This window comes from Onychostruthus taczanowskii, unplaced genomic scaffold, assembly GCF_017590055.1.
Source record: "Onychostruthus taczanowskii isolate IOZ18803 unplaced genomic scaffold, ASM1759005v1 scaffold38, whole genome shotgun sequence".
Classification (NCBI taxonomy): Eukaryota; Metazoa; Chordata; class Aves; order Passeriformes; family Passeridae; genus Onychostruthus; species Onychostruthus taczanowskii.
The window spans coordinates 7,629,520-7,648,888 of NW_024501237.1; the positions used below are offsets into that span (position 1 = coordinate 7,629,520).

The following is a 19,369-nucleotide window of genomic DNA, read 5'->3' on the forward strand; positions in this document are numbered from 1 at the left end:
AATCATCTCTCAGGTACATCATTTAAAATAGGCTGTTGCACATGATATTGGATGTTTCAATGTTTGAAGGGGATTTGCTTTCAGACAGTGCATTGACTTGTTTCCTCTCCAGTTCTGAAGGCATGCACTAAACAGCTGTGCCCCTCTCTCCTACACAGTTTCTCCCTCAGCTGCCATAACCAAGTTGTGCTCTCTGGCAGCTTGCTTTTGTCCTGGGTGGACCCCAGCTCTTGTCTTTCATCCATTTGGTAGGAGATGCATTTAGGAAGAAAGTATCAAGACCACGTTTTCCAATCCTGTTTTGATACAAAATGTTCACTTGGCAACCTTAACATCATTAAAAATTATTCTCAGTAGGGTATGCTCTGCTAACACATGACCTTTAGCTTTTTAGAAAGAGTAGGCAAACACCACAAAAGCAGGTAATGGTATAATCAGTTCAGGTATTTGACAGATAACAAAAAGGGCTCTCTTCCATTAAGGCATGGCATTTAGAAAGCCTGAGAAACACTTCAGGTTGGCTGCCCTTGTATTATGATCTGTCTGCTGTAAAACATTACCCTACAGAGGGAAAATAAATGCCATCACTTCAATCTGTAGATGGGTAATTAACATGTTCACTTTCAAATCAGAACCACTGCAAACACTTCTGCAGGTGTCACCTTCTCAGCTCAGAAGTGCTGATTGTTTGCCTTGTACTGGCAGGCTTGCACAGAACAGTATTTGGACACGGCATTTTGAACCCCCCCGTGTTTTCTCACCTTCTCAGTTCACATACAGCATTGTTTCCTATCTAATTTTTTTTATCATATGCAAGGAAAAGAGTTAAAGACTAGATAGAGAAGAAACCAGTCTCCTTTTCATCTAATGGCAAACTGCCTTACATATTTTTGTGGCAGAGAGGATACCAACATTTTATTTCCATACAAGTTTCAATTATCTAGGGTGTTCTTATAGTGACTATATATAGCCTCACCAATTAATATCTATTAATAAAAATACTGAAAAGGTGATGTGCAAATACACAAAGAACTACATTGATCTGCCATACTGACATAAAAAAGGAAGTAATTTAAGTGTCAATTTACACTTCGTACACAATCTGCCTTCCAGCTATTCAAGGGAGATCAATAATTATGACAGTTTATTAGATGCAGTTGACTTTTATTGTGCAGACCAAAAAAAAAATGCAGTCACCAACCCACCACTGCATAATGTATGAAATCAGTTAACAAAATTATTGTAAAAAATAACTTCATTTCTGATGAGCAAACGGAAGCAACAGCTACAGCTTTCCCACATTCCTGTGTTGATAGGAGAAAATGGTATTGAACCATTATACTCAGTAACTCAAGGACAAAACCATTCTGTTGTTTAGGGGAATAAAAATACCCTGATTTTCTCCCCCAATCCCAAACCCATCATCAGTTCATCTACAGGAAAAATGTCCTTTGGAGTTACTGCAGAAGTCTGACACTCTCTGCTCTCTAACTCTGATACGTAAGTACCCGACAGAGCTATCCTAGTAGCATGTATACAACTCAGTGAAGCATTGCTTGGCTCATTCCAAAGCCAGAATACTAAGCTTAATCATCTGATTCCTCATAATGTGCATACCCACTAGCATAGGTCCTTCCTAAATTCAAATTGCTGAATACATCCGTGGCCTCAGAATCTGAATCCTTCCCTCGCTCATCATTGTCATCTTCATCATCATCTTCTGCTTCATACTCATCATATTCATCCTCACGGTCACCTGCATCCCCAGTCTTGCTGGAGGAAAGGTTTTTCCAGTAAGCATCATAACCAGAAGCTCCATCTGCATCTTCTCCTCCAGTCTGTCTGCCAAACTTCAAAGAACGTGCTGCAGGCAAAGAAAAACCATCATATTCCCACCAATCCAACATTTCATTTCTATCTTTTTTTCACTACTTGAAGAGTAGTTTAAATGGCAATTATTTTTCATTTTTCCACAACTAAAATCTCAAACTAGACAAAAGCTTTCATTTTCTTAGAATTAATTAATTATTAAGAATGAGACTGCTCAATTCCAGAACTCAGAAACACAAAGTTTTTCTCAAAACAAGTGAAGCAAAACTGTGCAAAACAATTGAATGTAACCAGACTTTACTCAGTGCTCCTAGGTAGAGATTAATCACGAATGGCATTTTTATGGCTTGTTAGCTAGAGAAACTGGCTTACTTGACATGCTCAGATCCTTTGTCTGCTGAGTTTCATGGCCACATTTAGGGCAAGGAGGCTTTTTCCCTTTTTCCTGCTTGAAAACCTTACTTCGCACATGATCGTCACAAAAACAAGCCTGTGTGTCGAAGGGAGAGTACAAAGGCCGAATATTTTAATCACAGAAGCACATTCTTCAACAACAAGCAAGCAAAAATGTGTCTAACAGCAGCAGGGTTTTCTGGCTGGGATTAAAATTTAATGAGCTCTCTCTTGCAGTGGACATGGGGTCTGTGTACAGAGGAACCACTCTGTGCTCAACGTGGTTCCAGGGTTTCTGGGGAAGAGGCTGAATAAAAGTGCCAGTAAACATGCAGAGAAAGTAATATAATCCAGGGCTGGATTGCAGTGCTGCCCACAAGGAGCCTGGCAAGATGGGTTTTTGCTGACAAGCTTAAATAAACATAATGAGATGTATGCCAGAACAAAACTATGCAGGAGACTGAAGGAAAGAATTAGAGATGGGAAGTTCACACGCTGAGCAGTGAAGTGAAAATACCTGGAAAAAGCAACTATTTGGAATAGGCCATCGATGCCATGGGAGAGTGCACAGAAAACATATGGAAGGTAAGAAGAGTAAGAGTAGGCAATGAACCAGCACCTGGAGAAATCTGGGCAATGCTGATGATGAAGCAGGTGGAACATTTTATACAAAATTACTCCTGAGTGTGTATAAACGTAAGCCCAATGTCAACAAATCAGCCTGTTCATATGGACAACTGGATTAGCTGTGGAGATTATTCCTTTGGATGAAGCGATTTCTAGTCAGATGATCACCTAACTGTTTAAAATAACTTTTCCAATTGTTGCAGTTCCGCACTGGATCAAAGCATTTTCCAAAGCCTTGGATTCTCTTCACGACCAAGGATTTATTTTGTTGTCTTGGTTGTTTTTTAAAGCCCCAACATGTTGCAGGCCCGACTTAAACTAAGAGGGCTGGGTAAAGATCACCTCACACTGTCTTGTGGTTAACAGGCAAGCACAGATAAAAGACTTTTTGTCCCCCACAGGTTTGACCCCAGGCTACAGAAACTAATACAAAAGTATGAATTTCCTTTTAATCATGGAAAGGAAGATGTGGCAAGGCCTGATACCAGCCTTGGAGGCCTAGGAGAACCAGCTCCTCACAACTGTCTTTACTCTTTACCTTGCAACGCAGACAGGAATGCTGCCCCAGCCTGTTACAGGAGACACCTGTTGGAGAAAAGCAGTATGACAAATTCAGGACTTGGAAACTGCACACCTGTCATGTTTTTAAAACCTTGTAAAAGTATGCAACACCATAACTGAGGCATTTATTTTTAATTCCCCGACACAACTGTACTCTGGCAATGTAAATCAATCATTTTACCCCACAGCACCATTTTACTAGATTTTTTTTAAACTCTAAACCTCACTTTGACACAAAAAAAAAAAAAAGGAAATTTCAAGAGGGGAAAAGCATTTAACTATTTCTTGAGCTTCTAAACTTTTAAAACCTGAAGTTCCAGAACCAATTTGGGGTTAAGGTCTCATCTTGCTTTTCCTTTTCTCACAGCATTCAGATGAAGGAGTGCTAGAGATGTAAGAACACTTTAAGCCTGCAAACTTCCAAACCTAGAAAAGTTGTTACATTCTGTATTTTCTGTCATAGCCTCTGGAAATGTACTTGACTGCACAAAACTTCATAAAAGAGTCTATCTGTGTTAAAGAACTGGAGCTGACACACAAGCTGTAAAGAGCAGAATCAGTACCCAAAATTTAACTTGTCTTGAGCTTCAAATTGTTTTTATTATTCCACTAGAGGGAGTACAGTAAAGGCAAACGCTCAGGAACTGGCGCAACATGAAGTTTGGTGAAGCAGTAACGCGTACGTTACCAGTTTCTGTGCAAGTCCTCATTCCTTTCCTCCTTGTCTAAACCCTGTGACAGCAGTTTTTCAATCTGAAGTAATAAGTATCATGAGTTCTCCACATGAGCAGGACAGATGTGGGATTTAGAGCTATGGTGTGTTTAAAGATGGAACTGGAAATGCTGATACTGAATATATATTCAAAATTTTTTGAGTACCTGCACTTCAAAAACCTCTCTCAGATAGTGATGGAAAGTAACAGCGCCTTTTTCACAGCTAAAATGGATTTATACTACAATTGCATGACCACATTTGAAGTTCATGTCTTCTTTAAAAGTACAGGTTTTATAATCTTGTTACCTCACTGATAAAAATCTTGTTTCTACCAAGTCTGCTCTGTGCCACAAAACACAGTGAAAACCCTCAAAAAAACTCTCTCTCTATTTAGGGTGTGATACCACATCTGTGAATTGAGAGCTTCCAACAATCATTGAAGAAACATTCTTATGGAACAGCTGCTGCTGCTTTAATATTGCTATGCAGGAAGAAAATGTATTCTGGTAGAATATATCAAGGGAATTCTGGCAGAATACATCAAGAGAAGCTAAGCAAGACTTAAAAAATAGCTGTCTAGGAACAAAAGTATGGAAGATGAAAAGAAGATAAGAGATGTCTAAAGACATTGATTAAAATACTAACATTGCAAATATTCTGGACCAGGAGAAATCAATTAGGACAAGAGATAGTCAGTTCAAAGGAAAACAGCCTTACGACAAAGACCACCTGAAATCTCTACAATAAGAATTTAAAATGTTGCAATAGTCAAGATACATGCATGCAAGTTTTGGGAAGGACAAACAAATACTTGTCTTGTGATAAATAAAATCGTATTTAATGGTGGATAGGCAAGAAATGCTGCTAGAAAAATTTCATTATTTCAAATATGCATAGTTTTGGCTTGTTTTGTTTTATTGTTGTTCTATTTTTTAACTTCCCTTGAAGATACCCTGTTTCAGCCAGAGATGAGTAATGGGTGAACAATGTTTGGCATGTCCTCTTACAAACAGCAGTTTTATCCACACAATTAATCAAAGTTCAAAAGGACATAAAGTGTTCAGCTACCTGTTCTTTATTCAGAAAGAGTGAACATGTATCAGCATTTGATACACTACTGACACCCATGTCCACAGTCCACTGGTCAGTGAGGAAATGAACACTGAAATCGTGCTCTGGGACTACTTTTGTCACTTTCTTCTGTGCTCACCCTGTCTCACTGAGTCAGATGATGACTGCTGAGTCACAGCCTTCCTCAGGACTTGAGCAGCTGCTAACCTTTCACCAGCACATAGGCCTTCCACAGCAGCCTGGGAAAGTTTAGCCAGACTTAGACAAGTGGCATTGTTTAGGGCAGCTCTCTTCCAGGAGGAACAGGTATCTAGAACTAGTTAATCACTGGGGCAGAAGAGTGGAAAACAGCTCCTGCTGCCTGCAGAGCTTGGTGGAGTGAAAAAGCAGCATCAGCAGTTCCAGTTGTTTTGTTGCAGTCCTGCTACTGCCAATACTGCAACTTTGCAGAATGCTGGCTCCTGCAAGGGCAGCTTCCCATGGGAGGCCTGTAAGAGCCTGGCAGGAAAACAACTGCCAGATATGCTCTGGAATGGAAAAAGGGCCATGAAAATGAAAAAAGTGCTAGTCTGGATAACTGGATACCAAAAGCCAGTGTATAGGAAACAGGCCCTTCCCTCCAGGGGTGGCAAAATCTATTTGGGAAAGGTGATGGAGAGTATTCTGGAGCACAAAGGAAACAAGTAGAGAGTCTGTTTGGCTGTGGTGAAAGGGATTATGAATAACTAACTTACATTTAAATGTCTCTGCTTCCAGAACTTGGCAGCTGGCTTGATGTTCAAACTGATCATCTTCACACAGGAAATCATGGCAAAAAGAGCAGGCGAATATTCTGCCTCCTGAAAGAGGCAGAATAATAATAATATATCAAGGCAAAATAATCAACAATGGGCTGAGGCATCAAGTCCTGCTCTGCAAACAGTTTAGGCAGTAGTTTTGACTGAAGACCAGTTCTACCTTCTGTGACAAATGCTTCAAGGTCGTAAATTAGACACTGCCATCCATTTTTACACTGAAAAATACCTCCTATGCTACAATATAAGACAGCATAACTATAAAGCAAGTATTACTTCTAGTACTTTTCTTCATTTCAATTTGACTGTAGCATTAACTGTTTTTCTTAAATCAGATCACGCTCTCATCCAGTCTTCCCAACTCAGCTCTGGTACACTTGAAATAAACACTTTAAAAGATTCAACAAAAGGACATCAGCATGATTTCCTAAGCAACTGGGAATCCAAATACCTGTGCTATATACCTGTGCATTCCAGAAGAATGGAATAAGAATGGCAGAAAACTGTTGGCAATTTGATGCAGTGCTTAATTATGTGAATGATTAAGCTGATAGAACCATTATAATTTAGATTACATAATCATCCCTGAATTGAGCACTGTGTGTTCTTGAGCAGGTCATTTACCTTCCTCACTGTAAAATGACTATTTTTAAAATGGGGAGAATCCTCACTTTGAACAAACATACTGCAAGGACTAATTGAGTGAAGACTAAAAAGGCTATGTTAAGAATATAGGTACATTCACTGAAGAAATGGAAGGAAAGAAGTGTAATTTATATGTGCTTATTTTTAAATGTGAGCAACCTACCATGGTCCCAGACACTTCTTTCACACTCAACGCATTCTGCGTCCGCCAGAGGGCACGTACACGCGTGGGTGCTCAGACACTTCCTCCCGTGACACACCCAGGCTTCACAGAAATCACAGATTGCACCCTGCAATCACAGCAAGATATCACTTCAGGACTTCTGCAATACCAACAGAGAGACTTATTCCATAATCCTCAATGTATCCTAGTATCCATTCTCTCAATGGGCTTGCTTTGGCTGAGTGAGAGTATTGAACCAAACCTGTGTTCCAACCAAGCTGCTCCACAGTTCACGTTTGTTTGTTATTCATTTCTGCAGGATTATGTATGGTGCAAAATAATGTGGTTACCTATCTCAATCCTAGTTTTTACATTTCTTATCACACACTTTGCACACAGAAAATCGTGACTTCCAGGTGAAACCTGGGATCCATAAATGATAACAATGTTCTGGAAAAAATGAAATTTCAAAGACCTGAAAAATGCCTCTAGACTCTCAGAGCTGAAATCACTCACTTGGATTTTAAACTCTACTAGATTAGAGCACTGTATTTTATTTTGATTAAATTATAAGATCTCTGCTTCAGCTATCCTTAACTGTAGCATTTAAGAAGCTCTCTCAGCCCATAGATAACTAATTACTATGTGCATTACAAAGCTAAGAAAACAATGATGAATCCAAATTTAAGTGTTGATGTGTTCACTCCTGCATCAGTGAATGCATGGGATAAGTTCAGGAACACCAGCATGTAAAGGCTGGCCGTGTTACTGAGAACAGCTGACAGCCAGCTGCAGGCAGCAACAGGACAGAGGTTTAGACCATTTAATCCAGAGGCTGTGACAGGTCACACCTTGCTTTCCAGAATGCAGACACTGGAAAAGAACAAAACTTCAAAGACATGAAGCTATGATTATCTCTAATTAAGAGCCCAAAAGAGGGGTTTTGTTCATTAAAATTCCCCTCTAGTGGAACAGATTCCTCTCTTGTGTTACTGATTGTCTCTGCAGTACTAAGACAACAGCGACAAAACTCTGCAGGTTTCTGCAGAATAATCCTACATTTTAATGAAGGCTGGGAATTTTCTGTGGTGCATGTAAGACTCCAGTGCTCTTCATGCATGTGCTTAGGGACTGCCACCAACACAAATCCATTAGCATCCAGGACATGTGCTGGAGTTTGCAGGAGCTGAATCTGTAACTTAAAAGTTTGGGCGTTTCAGTATAAGGGAAAAATCAGTTTGTTACAGAAAAGCATGGTGCATGCTATTATTCCATAAATCTGTTTTATAATTTTTCCAGGAAGATTTGCACAGAATATCCTCCTAGTGCAAAGAAGGCTGTAATTTTGTATACATACCACCATAGCCAGTCCAGTACTGTACACACCAGCATGTTTTATAACACAGTCAGAAGACTTCATCATGCATTTGGTTTTCCCTGTTTAAAATAAAAAGGCAAGCAACCATAAGAAAACTATGTAAAAATAAAATGTAAAACAAATAGAATGCATGTTTATGTAAGAACAGCACTTCAACTAAATGCCTGTGCTTAACCATAAATCTAGGTAAAAACAATGCAAGCAAAGATGTTTGCATTATTGCTGCATTCTGCAACCCACCTTCACACCTTCATTAGGTTAAATTAATTATTATCTGTTTTCAGTCAAATCTTTTGTCCCTGTACTGAGATAATAAGACAATATACTGGTCTTGCTCTGTGTTTTGAGGCACTGGCAAAAATTTCAAATGTCAAAACAAAGAACAAAACTAAAGTCAAAGACCAGCAATGAAACCTTAAAGAGTTATGTTTAAAACCACTGCTAGTTCTGTCCCACCATAAAAGCAGCTGAGCTGGGCAGTGAGACGTGGTGGGGGCATCACTGGCTGTGGAGCACTGCAACAGAGCTACCTTGCTCTCATCCCTCACAGACTCCTCTAACAAAGATGCTGTTGGTTTACAGTCTCCAATGCTTGATTAAGCATCAAACAGCTCTAATGGTCTTCAGTTGGAAAACCCTGGGTCTCAATATAGTATTATGGTTGCTGATAGCAATGTTTTTCCTCTAAAAACATACTCGAGATTAAGATAAATGCAACACACAGATATGAACCATAAGACAGAGCATGTTTTTAGTACTTCACTGCATGGTGACAGAAAGGAGACAGAAAGGGTGACACACTGCCTCACACTGTGAGCAGTTTTGTCACTAGGAGTCCTTCTCTTCTAATTTCAAAGCATGAGCCCTCAAGCCCACATAAATAAAAAGAGATGCATATTACATTACAACCCCATGCAAGGTGAATAATATATTGATGCTTTAATTGATACTGAATTGATGAGAAATTATATAATCCCTAAAAAAGCAGTATTTATTGGTGCCTTGCTAGCAGTCAGAGCTTTTTAGTTTTGCTGCTGTTATAAACAATGCTCCACATGGTCAATCTACAGAAAGAGTCAGATTTTTGAAACCTAAAAGGAAGTGAGACAAATTTTTCCAAAGAAGACAAGCCATGATCCAGGCTTGCAAACCTCTAGGGGTTAGAGGCATATATACTGATCAAAGAAGATCAATTCTCAAGGATATTCACAGCAGATTCAAAAGAACCTGCTGCACATCACAGAGGTACTTTAAGATAAACCTACAGTAATACAGATACTGAGAGTTTAACATCACAAACAGGACTGAGGACAGCTTGTTTTCATTCACTATTTCTACTCACCACATTGTGCACAAATGGGCAATTTCTGAACAGAATTACAGAAGTAACAAAAAGCTCTATTCTTCTGTCGTCTAGGCACATGGGGGTGAAAAAAAAAAAGAAAATATTAAGCTTTAAAAGAAAGCATTAAAAATACCTGTAAAATGTCTGAAGCAAATAATAAACTATTGGTTTTAGAAGGGTAAAAATTCTTACCTTTGGCACTTATCACATTCCTATAGAGAAGAAATAAAACACAGGTTAATTATTTTCATTCTAGATAAAATATACAAAATTTACACACCATCACAGGGAGTTATGATTAGGATTCAAACCTTTTGATCAATATTCTGTCTGGTGCAAACGTAACCTTAAATAGGAAGGATAGTAGGAAGAATGTCATTCTAGTGGTATTAAATGCATTCAAAGTGTTGTCACTAGGTTTCTATAATTAAAAATTAGGTATTTTAATACAGAATACTTTCACTTAATTTACCATTGAAGCATTACAAGGATGTTTGGCCAAGTCTATGTTGGCTCGTGAAGCCCTTATCTGCTTCTCACGTTCCCGACGGTTCTCAGCTTTCTTACGAGCACCAGTCTTTTTTTTAGGCATGTTTACTCTCTGTGGGGGGAAAAACAGGTATGCAATCAATGCACATAAAACTATGTAAGTAAATACATGGACAGACATGACATATCCAGCATTAAACCTGGATTTTACCGTTCCTGCATTAACTGTGCTTCATCTCCATTCACTTCCTTGCCTGAAAGTTTCTTTTGAAATGCAGAATAAGGGGACAATCCATGAGGAAGAGCCATGTGATGAACTATAAATAAACTTGTGATCTGGAAAACTTTACTGTCCTGAACTCTGTGTTTAACTCTCTTTGAAGGGTTTTGCCTTAAAAAAAATGAAACCATTACTATCTGTAGGTTTATTTGTGATGGACCTCTGGTTTTGGTTAGCCTTGCCTGTTTAATAAGCATCTGTAAAGACAGTTGCAGCATCAACAGGCAGTCAATTCTAGTGGCTTCAACTTGGAAGAAAAATTAGTATCATCATTCAAAAGGTCTTATAAACAAAAGAATCCTACCTTTCCTGAACACAGAAATATATTGTCCTGACCAGATACTAACATTTGCTTTTGATAGCACACATAAATCAGTTTTCTTGCGCTGTTGCACTTTGCACCATGTTTATATTGCATTAGTGTCATATTTTGTAGTCAAAATTATATTGCTGTGCTGCCTGCTGGCAACTGTCATTCTAGAATGTGACATTTCTGACACTGGGAGTCCAATATCAGGCTCCACACTAATTTTCAAACCACTCAAATGCCGATTTAACAACAGAATCTAATGGTTAGTATTTATACCTTGACTTCTCCACTTTCCTTCATAATGGAAAGCACCAAAATGACAAACTGTTTTCATGAAAAGCACTGCCCCAGCGCCTCCTGAGGACACAGGCTATGAGAAATTTTAGATGGCAGTTTTCTGAAAGTTGCATTGAACTAAGTAACAATAGAAATGCAATGTCAGGTCTCTTTAGCAAAGCTGTTGAGTGAATCCATGCTTTCAAACACCATCCAACAATAACAATATCCTGTACATCAATATTCTTATCACTCTTTCCTTAAATTGTTTCTCTTTCATTTAAATTGTTTGTTGTCTTTGTCCTGGGCTCAAATCTTTAAAGAAATTTACCATCTTTGTAATTTTTGGACTAGAGCTTAACAATGTTATGATTCCAGAAATTATGACAGCATAAACCCTGTCTACCTTCAATTCCTTTCAAAGCAGAGTATCACCTTTTTTGAAACTACTAATTAGTATTCAAATGCCTCTGGAGCGTGTTCTACCTCCACTTTTGGCACACTGTTACCAAATGGTCAGGCAGGAAAGATCCAGTGGATTCTGTCTGCAGTCCACACCCCTGAAGGGGTGTGTGGGAGAGAAAAGAGCATCTGAAGGACTGAAAATAAGAGGTTGTAGGTCCATGCCTGGTTCCCCCCTCAGCCTCAGAGGGTATGACTGTGCTGCCCTGCAGAGCAACAGAGCTCCTGCATGGGGAGCATTCTGCACAAAGGCTGTTTCTCCATTTGAAGCTTCCTCCTCAGGAGTGAAATGCTGTGCCTGGGTCAAAGCAACAGCTGTGGGAGTGAGCGTGGCTCCCCAGCTCAATGGCAGATGCTGTGGCACAAGGAGCAGAGCTCAGATATCGGGAGGCTATGCAGGAATGAGGTGAACAGTTCAAAGGAAAACCCCTAAAATGTTCTATGTGAATATTGGGTTCCCAGCACTGTGTTCCACTCTGTAAATTTTCACCTCCTGTTACTCTCTCTCCTGCTGCATTATTTGCTAAGGCAACCAGGGGCAAAGACTACAGATTTCCCTCCAGATTTACACATCCAAAGAATGCTGGTGTATTTCAGCTGGTGGTTGTGATGTGAGGTGCATTAGCAATGCCTGGCATCTAAGTTCTGCTGAAGTCACAGCTTCTTGTCCTTGGTGAGTTTGCAAAGACACTCCTGACTCCACCAGCAAGTTCCTGGATCTTCTGTGCTGAGCAGGACAGTGCCTTGCCTCATTGTCTGGTGATACACTGCCCCACTCTGCTGTCATAGACATGGTGAACAGCTGGAACGGGCTATTCATTGTGTGGCTACCCTTGTCAGGCCACAGATACCAACACCCAGAAGAGGCTTTCTGTATTTCAAGGTTTCTTGTCCTTGACCATCAAACAGCTTTCACTCTATACATATTCAAAATCTGTTTCATCACTCATACAAAATTACAATTTAAAATAAAAATTTTAAAAACTGTATTAACAGTAGTTCATAATTAAAAGGATCAGGAACTGAATGCCCTATTAACGCAAAAAACATTTTCCAGGCACTGCGATGCCTATGACTTACTCCCCTTTTTAAAAGCAAGGTGGCTAAAAATTGCACTGTGGGCTGCTGTGCTGTAAGCGCCCAGGTGTGCGGGGCTTTCCTCAGGTCCCCTCTCATCGACTGCCTCCTCAGGACCGGCACCTCGTCCCGCCGGGAGCCGGACGAGATCCGCTCCCAGGCTGTGGGGTGAAGCGCCGACAGCAGCACTGCTCTTGGCGTGTGACCGCACACTGCCGGTGTTCAGCTTTTAGCGCTTTCCCTCATCTTCAGCACCCGGCTCCCCCGAACCTGCCGCGTCACGCTGCCAGCCTGGATCGCCGCGCTCCGCGTTCCCCGGTACTCGACTATGGGGGAGCCGGACACCGCTTCGCTTGCTCGGGCATGGAAGGCGCAAGGGCCCGGAACCGAGATCCTCAGCGCCTCTAGCCTGGCCCCTTTGAGGCACCACTGCCCCTTCAGCGTCCCGAGCCTGCCCGCCCGCCCATTCCCATTCCCATTCCCATTCCCACTCCCGTTCCCGTTCCCGTTCCTGTTCCCGCCTCCGCTCCCCTCCAACCTGGCTCGGGCGGCCGCGCGGAAGCCGGAAGCGGCGGTGCGCCGCGGTGCGCTGCCCGCCCGGCCCGCGCCGCCCGGCGGGAACGTTCTGGGCGCGATTCTGCCACTTTGCCCTCACGGAATGCGGCGCGGGCATCAGGGAAGGGCTTTTGCATCTGCTCGCATGGGCTTTTGCACCTCTGCTCTCATTTGTCAAGACACTGAATTTTGGACATAGCAATTACAACGATTAGTTGTGGTTGTAATGGGTACCTGAAAAGATATCTCTGAATTCTTTCATCTGTGACTTGAGCTGTTTTTAAAATGAAGTATTGATTAGTCTAAATGGTAGGAATACAGTGTAGGTGTGTGAAAAATGTGTATTTTATGATTGGATTTTCGCAAGTATTAAAATGACACCTCTTGGTTTTTATTGTCTCATATTGTCCTAACCTCAATTGTTCAAACTTTATTATTCTGATTATATTACTACTATTAAACTTTTAAAATTTGAAAAACAAGTGATTGGCGTTTTTCACAGGTGAAAAAGAGAAATTATACCCGTGCTATAAAAAAAACACTGCTCACAGCTCTGTCTCGACAGGTGAAAAAGAGCAATTATACCCGTGCTATAAAAAAAACACTGCTCACAGCTCTGTCTCCTCTGCGGTTATGCAAGTCGCTGTCACGGATGGATATTGCCTAGAAAACCCATTGTGAAAATCATTAGAAGATGTATTGCATATATATTTAATGGAAGATGAGTGCATGGATGGCATTCCAGTGTATTTCATGGTCTTTCACCTAGAAAGGGTTTGATACGTATTTCATATAAGTAAGATCCAGGGCATTGCTTCGTATGCTTTGATCATCAATTCACTGAAGTGAGGTGCTTGTGTTGCTTCACATTGTACTTGGTGAATGTAATTCTTCCTGAAAATTGGCTTCTGGTTATGGAATGTGATTTTCATTTAATGAGAGACACAGGTTTTCATGGGCCATCATTGCCTTTCTAGGAAGACCCTCCTAACTTTTGTGAGGCTGTTGTTGATTCTCCCACAACAATTTGTTTGCTTGTCACACTGTTCCTTCAAGACGTGATCTTCACAGCAGGTTAGTGGGATGCACAGAAAACAGCATTATTGTTTAGTAACAAAAAAAATCGTGGTGGTCACTAAACTGGATGCTTCTTCTTCATGAGAAAGTGTGTGGGAAAGTAATTTTTCAGTATTGTCAGTCACACTGTTTAACTAAAAACCTTAGTAGAAAATACCATATTTTCTGAGATGTTAGAGGAGTTTTTGTATAAGTCTCACTTTTCTTAATGAATGTCATTAATCACCTATATTCTTGTATTCTGCTTGTGACCATTGTAGTCTGTTTTAGGCAACCATGAATGCAAGAAGACAATTACGATAAATGTTATAGCATTGGAAAAAAATACAAACATGTGGCAGCAGCTCTCTGGCCACAGAGAGCAACGCATAACTTTCCCAGGCATTGTCCTGGGAAAGGCTGTGAGAAGATCAGAGAAAAGAATGATAAACAATTCTTATGTGCTGCACCTGTTGTTGTGAACATGTGGAATGTGTTATGGAGATTTGTTTACCAAAGGTTGGTTTCTTAATTGGCCAATGGTGATGTGTTTGGATTCAAGGACCAATTGGGTCCATCTGTATTGTGACTTTCTGTAAGGACGATGGGTTTCCTAGTACGTATAGAATAATAAAGTGATTGATCAGCCTTCTGAGAATCATGGAGTCAATGCTAATTATTACTCCTTTGCGGACACCTGGTTACAACACAAACAGAAAGTTTTCATCTATTTTATAATCATTATCCTAGTCAGCTACTCTGCTCTCATGAATGAATGGAACTGTTGAAAAAAGGACTTTTACACGTGCGCAGATGTGACTGGGCATTTTTACATAAACTCATGAATGAAAAAGAAGGAGAACTCTAGAAAAAGTCCCAAGGAGATACGTAGATGCTAAGATTTTTATCTTAGTTTTATTTTACCCCGGGAAACATTATCTGCCTCAAATATGTTTCAGCAACCACCCTCTAGATGGCAGGAGTTCGTCACTTCACTCATGAACAGTAAAACATTTTCAGAACCAACAGAGTGGCCTAGGGCTGAAATATAAATGAATTAAAGAAAAAAAAAAAAGAAAAAGAAAAAGAGAATAGCCAATTTAGAGCTTACAGAACTTCCATTATCAGTACTGGACTAGTCGCTTGGGAGTTGTTGCAGACTTGTTTCAAGGAAAATGTGGAAAGTAATGAGAATCAGCCTCATTTATAAGGTGTTTTCAGTTACTTTGTGCAAGAAGCAGTGGAAGGATAGTGAGTGTGTCTCTGAACAGTTATCATTCCATGTTACCTGACAGAGGATCAGAACTGTCACGTCTTCACTTAATGCTTACTGTGTGGCTGGCCAAGATAAGAGGTGAGGGCCACCCTACACTGCCTGGAAAAGGTATTTGTCTAGTGAAAAGCTTTCAAGACAGCACATTGGTGACTGTCTTAACCCTAAGCTGAGCTACCTGCACTGAGGTCACTAGAGAGAAAAGTGAAAGTCACTTCTGTAAGCTAATGCAATGACAGTAGAGCCGCTGGTCTTTCCACGCTAAAGGCATAACCCTGCAGCAGCATGCACTGGTTTTCTCTTCTGTTCCACTCCACCGTGTCATCATGCATCTCATAAAGTTAGTTTTGCCTATACAAAGGGCTAGAGGATGCTAATGAATCAGAATCTCTCAAAAATAAATGGATCTCCTGGATACAGAACTAAAAAATTTTAAGCAATATCTTTCCGCCTCGCTCTCTTTTTTGTTCACTTTTCAGAGTTATGTGGCAAGGCAGAGCAGTGGCACTCTGGATTACATAGTGATTGCTGGTCAGATACCTATTTTTAAGGCAGTGAATTCACATTTCAAATTGGAATAATTCAGTAAAAGGGTGTTGCAAACAGTTGTCTGAGGGAAGGTGGGCTTGCTTTGTCCAGAGTCAAAGCTGAGTAGTGCCATTGCAGCACCGTGTACCAGCTCGCATGGACACTGAACATCTTCAGGGTTGTTCTGCTCACTTCTTCCTCTGCTCATCTCGTAAAAATTTTTCCTTTTCTGTGAGAGCACGTTTCAGGAATGGACATTTACTTATTCCTTACATTACTCATGTAATAATAAAGGATTCATGCCTTCTCACTTCTACTACTGAAAATTATAGAGATCAGAAAAGAAAATCAGGAAATTAGGTGTGTGCACAGCCTCTATCAGAATGGCAATATTCTGGGACAGATAAGACCTTCATATGCAGTGACACTGGACTATGCTGGATGACAATGAAATATTTTTACTGCCTTTTGCTGTAATATCTCAGTCTCTTTAAAAATATAAGAAAGCATAATATCTCTCAACTTGAAATAAATACTGACCTGAGTTGTTGTCATTTACTTCTAATTGAATTAATTTAAATTTCTTTTTTCTCTAAATAATATGCTTGTTCTGATCTATTTAAACCTCTATTGCCTACTTGCCTATTACCATAATTATCGGAATTATTGCAATGTCTACTTGCAGCATTCAATATGTTTGGCTCCCTGGGGATTGCATTGTAAAATAGGTGCAGCATACACCTTTCAAATTGACCTTTGAAATGGCATACATCAAATTTAATTTGTTTCTAAATCCTGGCCTTGCAGCAACAGACCTTAAAAGTCATGTCAATATTTTTGTAAGATAATTTTGTCTAAAGACATTTGTAGTTGTTAATTTAACTACATAAAGAAATGGGAAACAAAATAACTTGAGGCAAAAATCTTTAGTGATGTCTACTGAATTGGCATGTTCAAATATAATATTTTAAAATAGGCATCCTAGAATTAGATGATGTAGAGGTTTTTTGTGTGTATGTTTTCTTTTCCCCCTGCTATTATACCTGATGTTTGCAGTCATTAATCTTAGCCCTGGAAAGTCATTCCCCCAGAAATTTCTAGATGTTTATTTTGTCTGGTCAATGTCTGTGGAATGTATCAAGAGGGAAAAGAAGAAAGATAAGAGATAAAACAAAAAGAGAAATTTTGCTGTTAAGTGGCTAGTGTCTTGAGTCAGGGAGCTCACTCAGTTGTCAACTTCTTTATTAAGATCTATTAATCTTTCCTATGATATTCAAGTTGCATTTTTTCACATTTCTTCAATGACTTCAAGAGAATACTGAACGGCATTTTTACCATGGTATCTTACTGGAGCTTTTTATTTTGTTTTTGAGATGAAAGATATACAGTAAAGCTAATACTGGGATTTATGTGCACAATTAATATGCCATCATATGTTAATTACCATATATTAATTAAGATTGCTGAGGTGAGGGGATAGTGCAAGACTAATCAGTTACACATTTTGTAACATAAGGGGGAAGCTATAATTTTTTGTTATGGAGAAATAACTTGTCTGCTGGCAAGTTATTAGTATTGTTTTTCCATTATGAGATTGCAATATCATAAATTACCTTGTTTCTCTTCTCTCTGATCCCATCAAAAGGCTGACACATAGTGATATATTTGCTGCATAGGTGATACTGGGAGGCTTTGTTTGGGAAGAGGAGGGAGATGTGTGATAAATGGCAGCACCTGTGTGACAGAAATGAAAAAGGTGAAAAAAAATCAAGGTCAGACAGAGGATGACTGATGGCAAGAATTTTTCTCTCAGTGCTGGAGGCTTCTCAGGTGGATGTGGCAGAGGAGAATGAAAAATGTGAATGTTTTAATTGGTCACAGAATATGAGAGTAATTCACATAAGTGATCAGGAGATGCCAAGGTGATCAGGAAACTGAGAAGCAGGAGGAGGCCAAAAGAATGTGCTGTATCTGGCAAAATGAAAGGTTGGAATGGGAGAGTGGAGTTTCTATCCCTACTGTGTCTGTGCTGAGTTAGAGGGGTGAGCAAAATGCCTGTTCTGGCACAAGAGCAAATGAGTAAGAAACTTTACAGCCTGGGGCCACGTGGGGAGAGAGAGATAGAGAACAACAGTGGGAAAGTGTCAGAGTTCAGGGGATGTAGTTTTGTGATGTATGAAGAGAGCTGACACAGTTTAATCTGGAGAAGGGAAGGCTGAGGAGGTCTAATTGCTGTCTTTGAGGACCTAAAGGAAATTTATAGAGAAGACAGAGCTAGGCTCTTCTCAAGGGTACCCTGTGACAACATGACAGGCAATAGTCACAAGCTGCAGCAAGAGGAATTACAACTCGTATACAGAAAAAAATTCTTTGAAGTGAGAGTGATTAAGCAATGGAAAATCTGTGCTGGAGCCCCAAGCATGGAGGTCAAGAAACTCTCTTGTATTTAGAATGGATATTATTAAAACAACGCAATGAATTAGATAGGAGGGGATCTCTAGAGGTCACCTATCCATGTCTCCTGATGAAAGTTGCTGCATCAAATAAGGCTGGTCAAGGCCTTGTCTAGCTGAAACTTAAAAGTTGGCATGGATGGGGATTGCACAACTGCTCTGCTCTTTTCCCAGGATTAACAACCTTGCCAGCAAAGAACTTGAGTAGGAGGATCCTACTGATTTCAAAGGCAATTTGTCCTGGATTAGGGTAAATCTGGGAGAAAACCTCCAAAGGGGGCTTCCCCAGGAAACAAACCCACACAGCCCCTTTCCCCCACCGGTTCGGGAAGGATTCCTCGGAGAGAAGTAGAAAGAACCTGCTTATTTAACAAGCACAATTGGACTGTGTCCTAGATGAGGTAGAATATTTGTTTGCCATATTTTTCTGAAATATCTGTTCTAACAAATTCAACATTTCAGCTGTTCCATGTTTTTCTTCTGTTATCGAGCTGTGTGACATGTTCCTCTTTGGTGTCACTTCTTATCTAGATAGCAATGTTCCTCCTTTAATTATGGCTTTGTCTTGTTTAGTAGAATTCACTTGTAGAAATCTTATGCAGCTATGAACTGAATGGTTTTCCTGTCTAATTACAGCCCCATTTAGATGATATTAATATCAGTGGCACTGAGCACTGGCTGAATTAAATACTGAATTTATTCAGCTAATGAAAGCTGAAGGACAGATCATTTGTTTTATGACATACAACATGAGTGGCTTAGCTGTTGATTCAGAGGACTGAAAGATAATTTTTGCATGAAGTGTTCACTTCCCTGACATTGTAAGGAGCTCTCTCTTATCATCTCTTTCACAAAATTAACAAGCTCCCATCTTACTTACCCTCACTGTGTTTTTGAAAAGCATTGTGAACAAAGAACAGGATTGTACCCAGTGTAGCATAGCATCATACAGCAATCCATCATGTATTGAATTTTACAGTGTAGGTAATGTAATACCTGTATTATAAATAAGATGTTTGAATGCAGGTAATAGAGTGTCAAATCAGATGCTAATGGCGCTATGAAAAATGATACTTGGAATCATTTCT

General features: G+C 39.9%; 1 protein-coding gene across 3 annotated transcripts; it reads right to left on the bottom strand.

The window, feature by feature from the left end:
• Positions 1-294: 294 nt before the first annotated feature.
• ZNF330 (zinc finger protein 330) lies at positions 295-12,987 on the bottom strand. Of its 3 annotated transcripts, none has more exons than XM_041412194.1 (10): positions 12,955-12,987; positions 9,995-10,123; positions 9,715-9,734; positions 9,520-9,590; positions 8,157-8,236; positions 6,800-6,926; positions 5,932-6,036; positions 3,389-3,435; positions 2,203-2,320; positions 295-1,864 (listed from the first exon to the last, which is right to left on the bottom strand). In XM_041412194.1, the coding sequence occupies exons 2-10, from the start codon at positions 10,112-10,114 to the stop codon at positions 1,587-1,589; spliced, it is 966 nt and encodes a 321-aa protein (XP_041268128.1). In that variant the 5' UTR covers positions 10,115-10,123; positions 12,955-12,987; the 3' UTR covers positions 295-1,586. The 3 variants fall into 3 exon arrangements, with proteins under 3 accessions (XP_041268128.1, XP_041268127.1, XP_041268126.1); XM_041412193.1 differs by lacking the exon at positions 12,955-12,987 and adding an exon at positions 12,687-12,884; XM_041412192.1 differs by lacking the exon at positions 12,955-12,987 and adding an exon at positions 12,424-12,884.
• Positions 12,988-19,369: the final 6,382 nt, after the last annotated feature.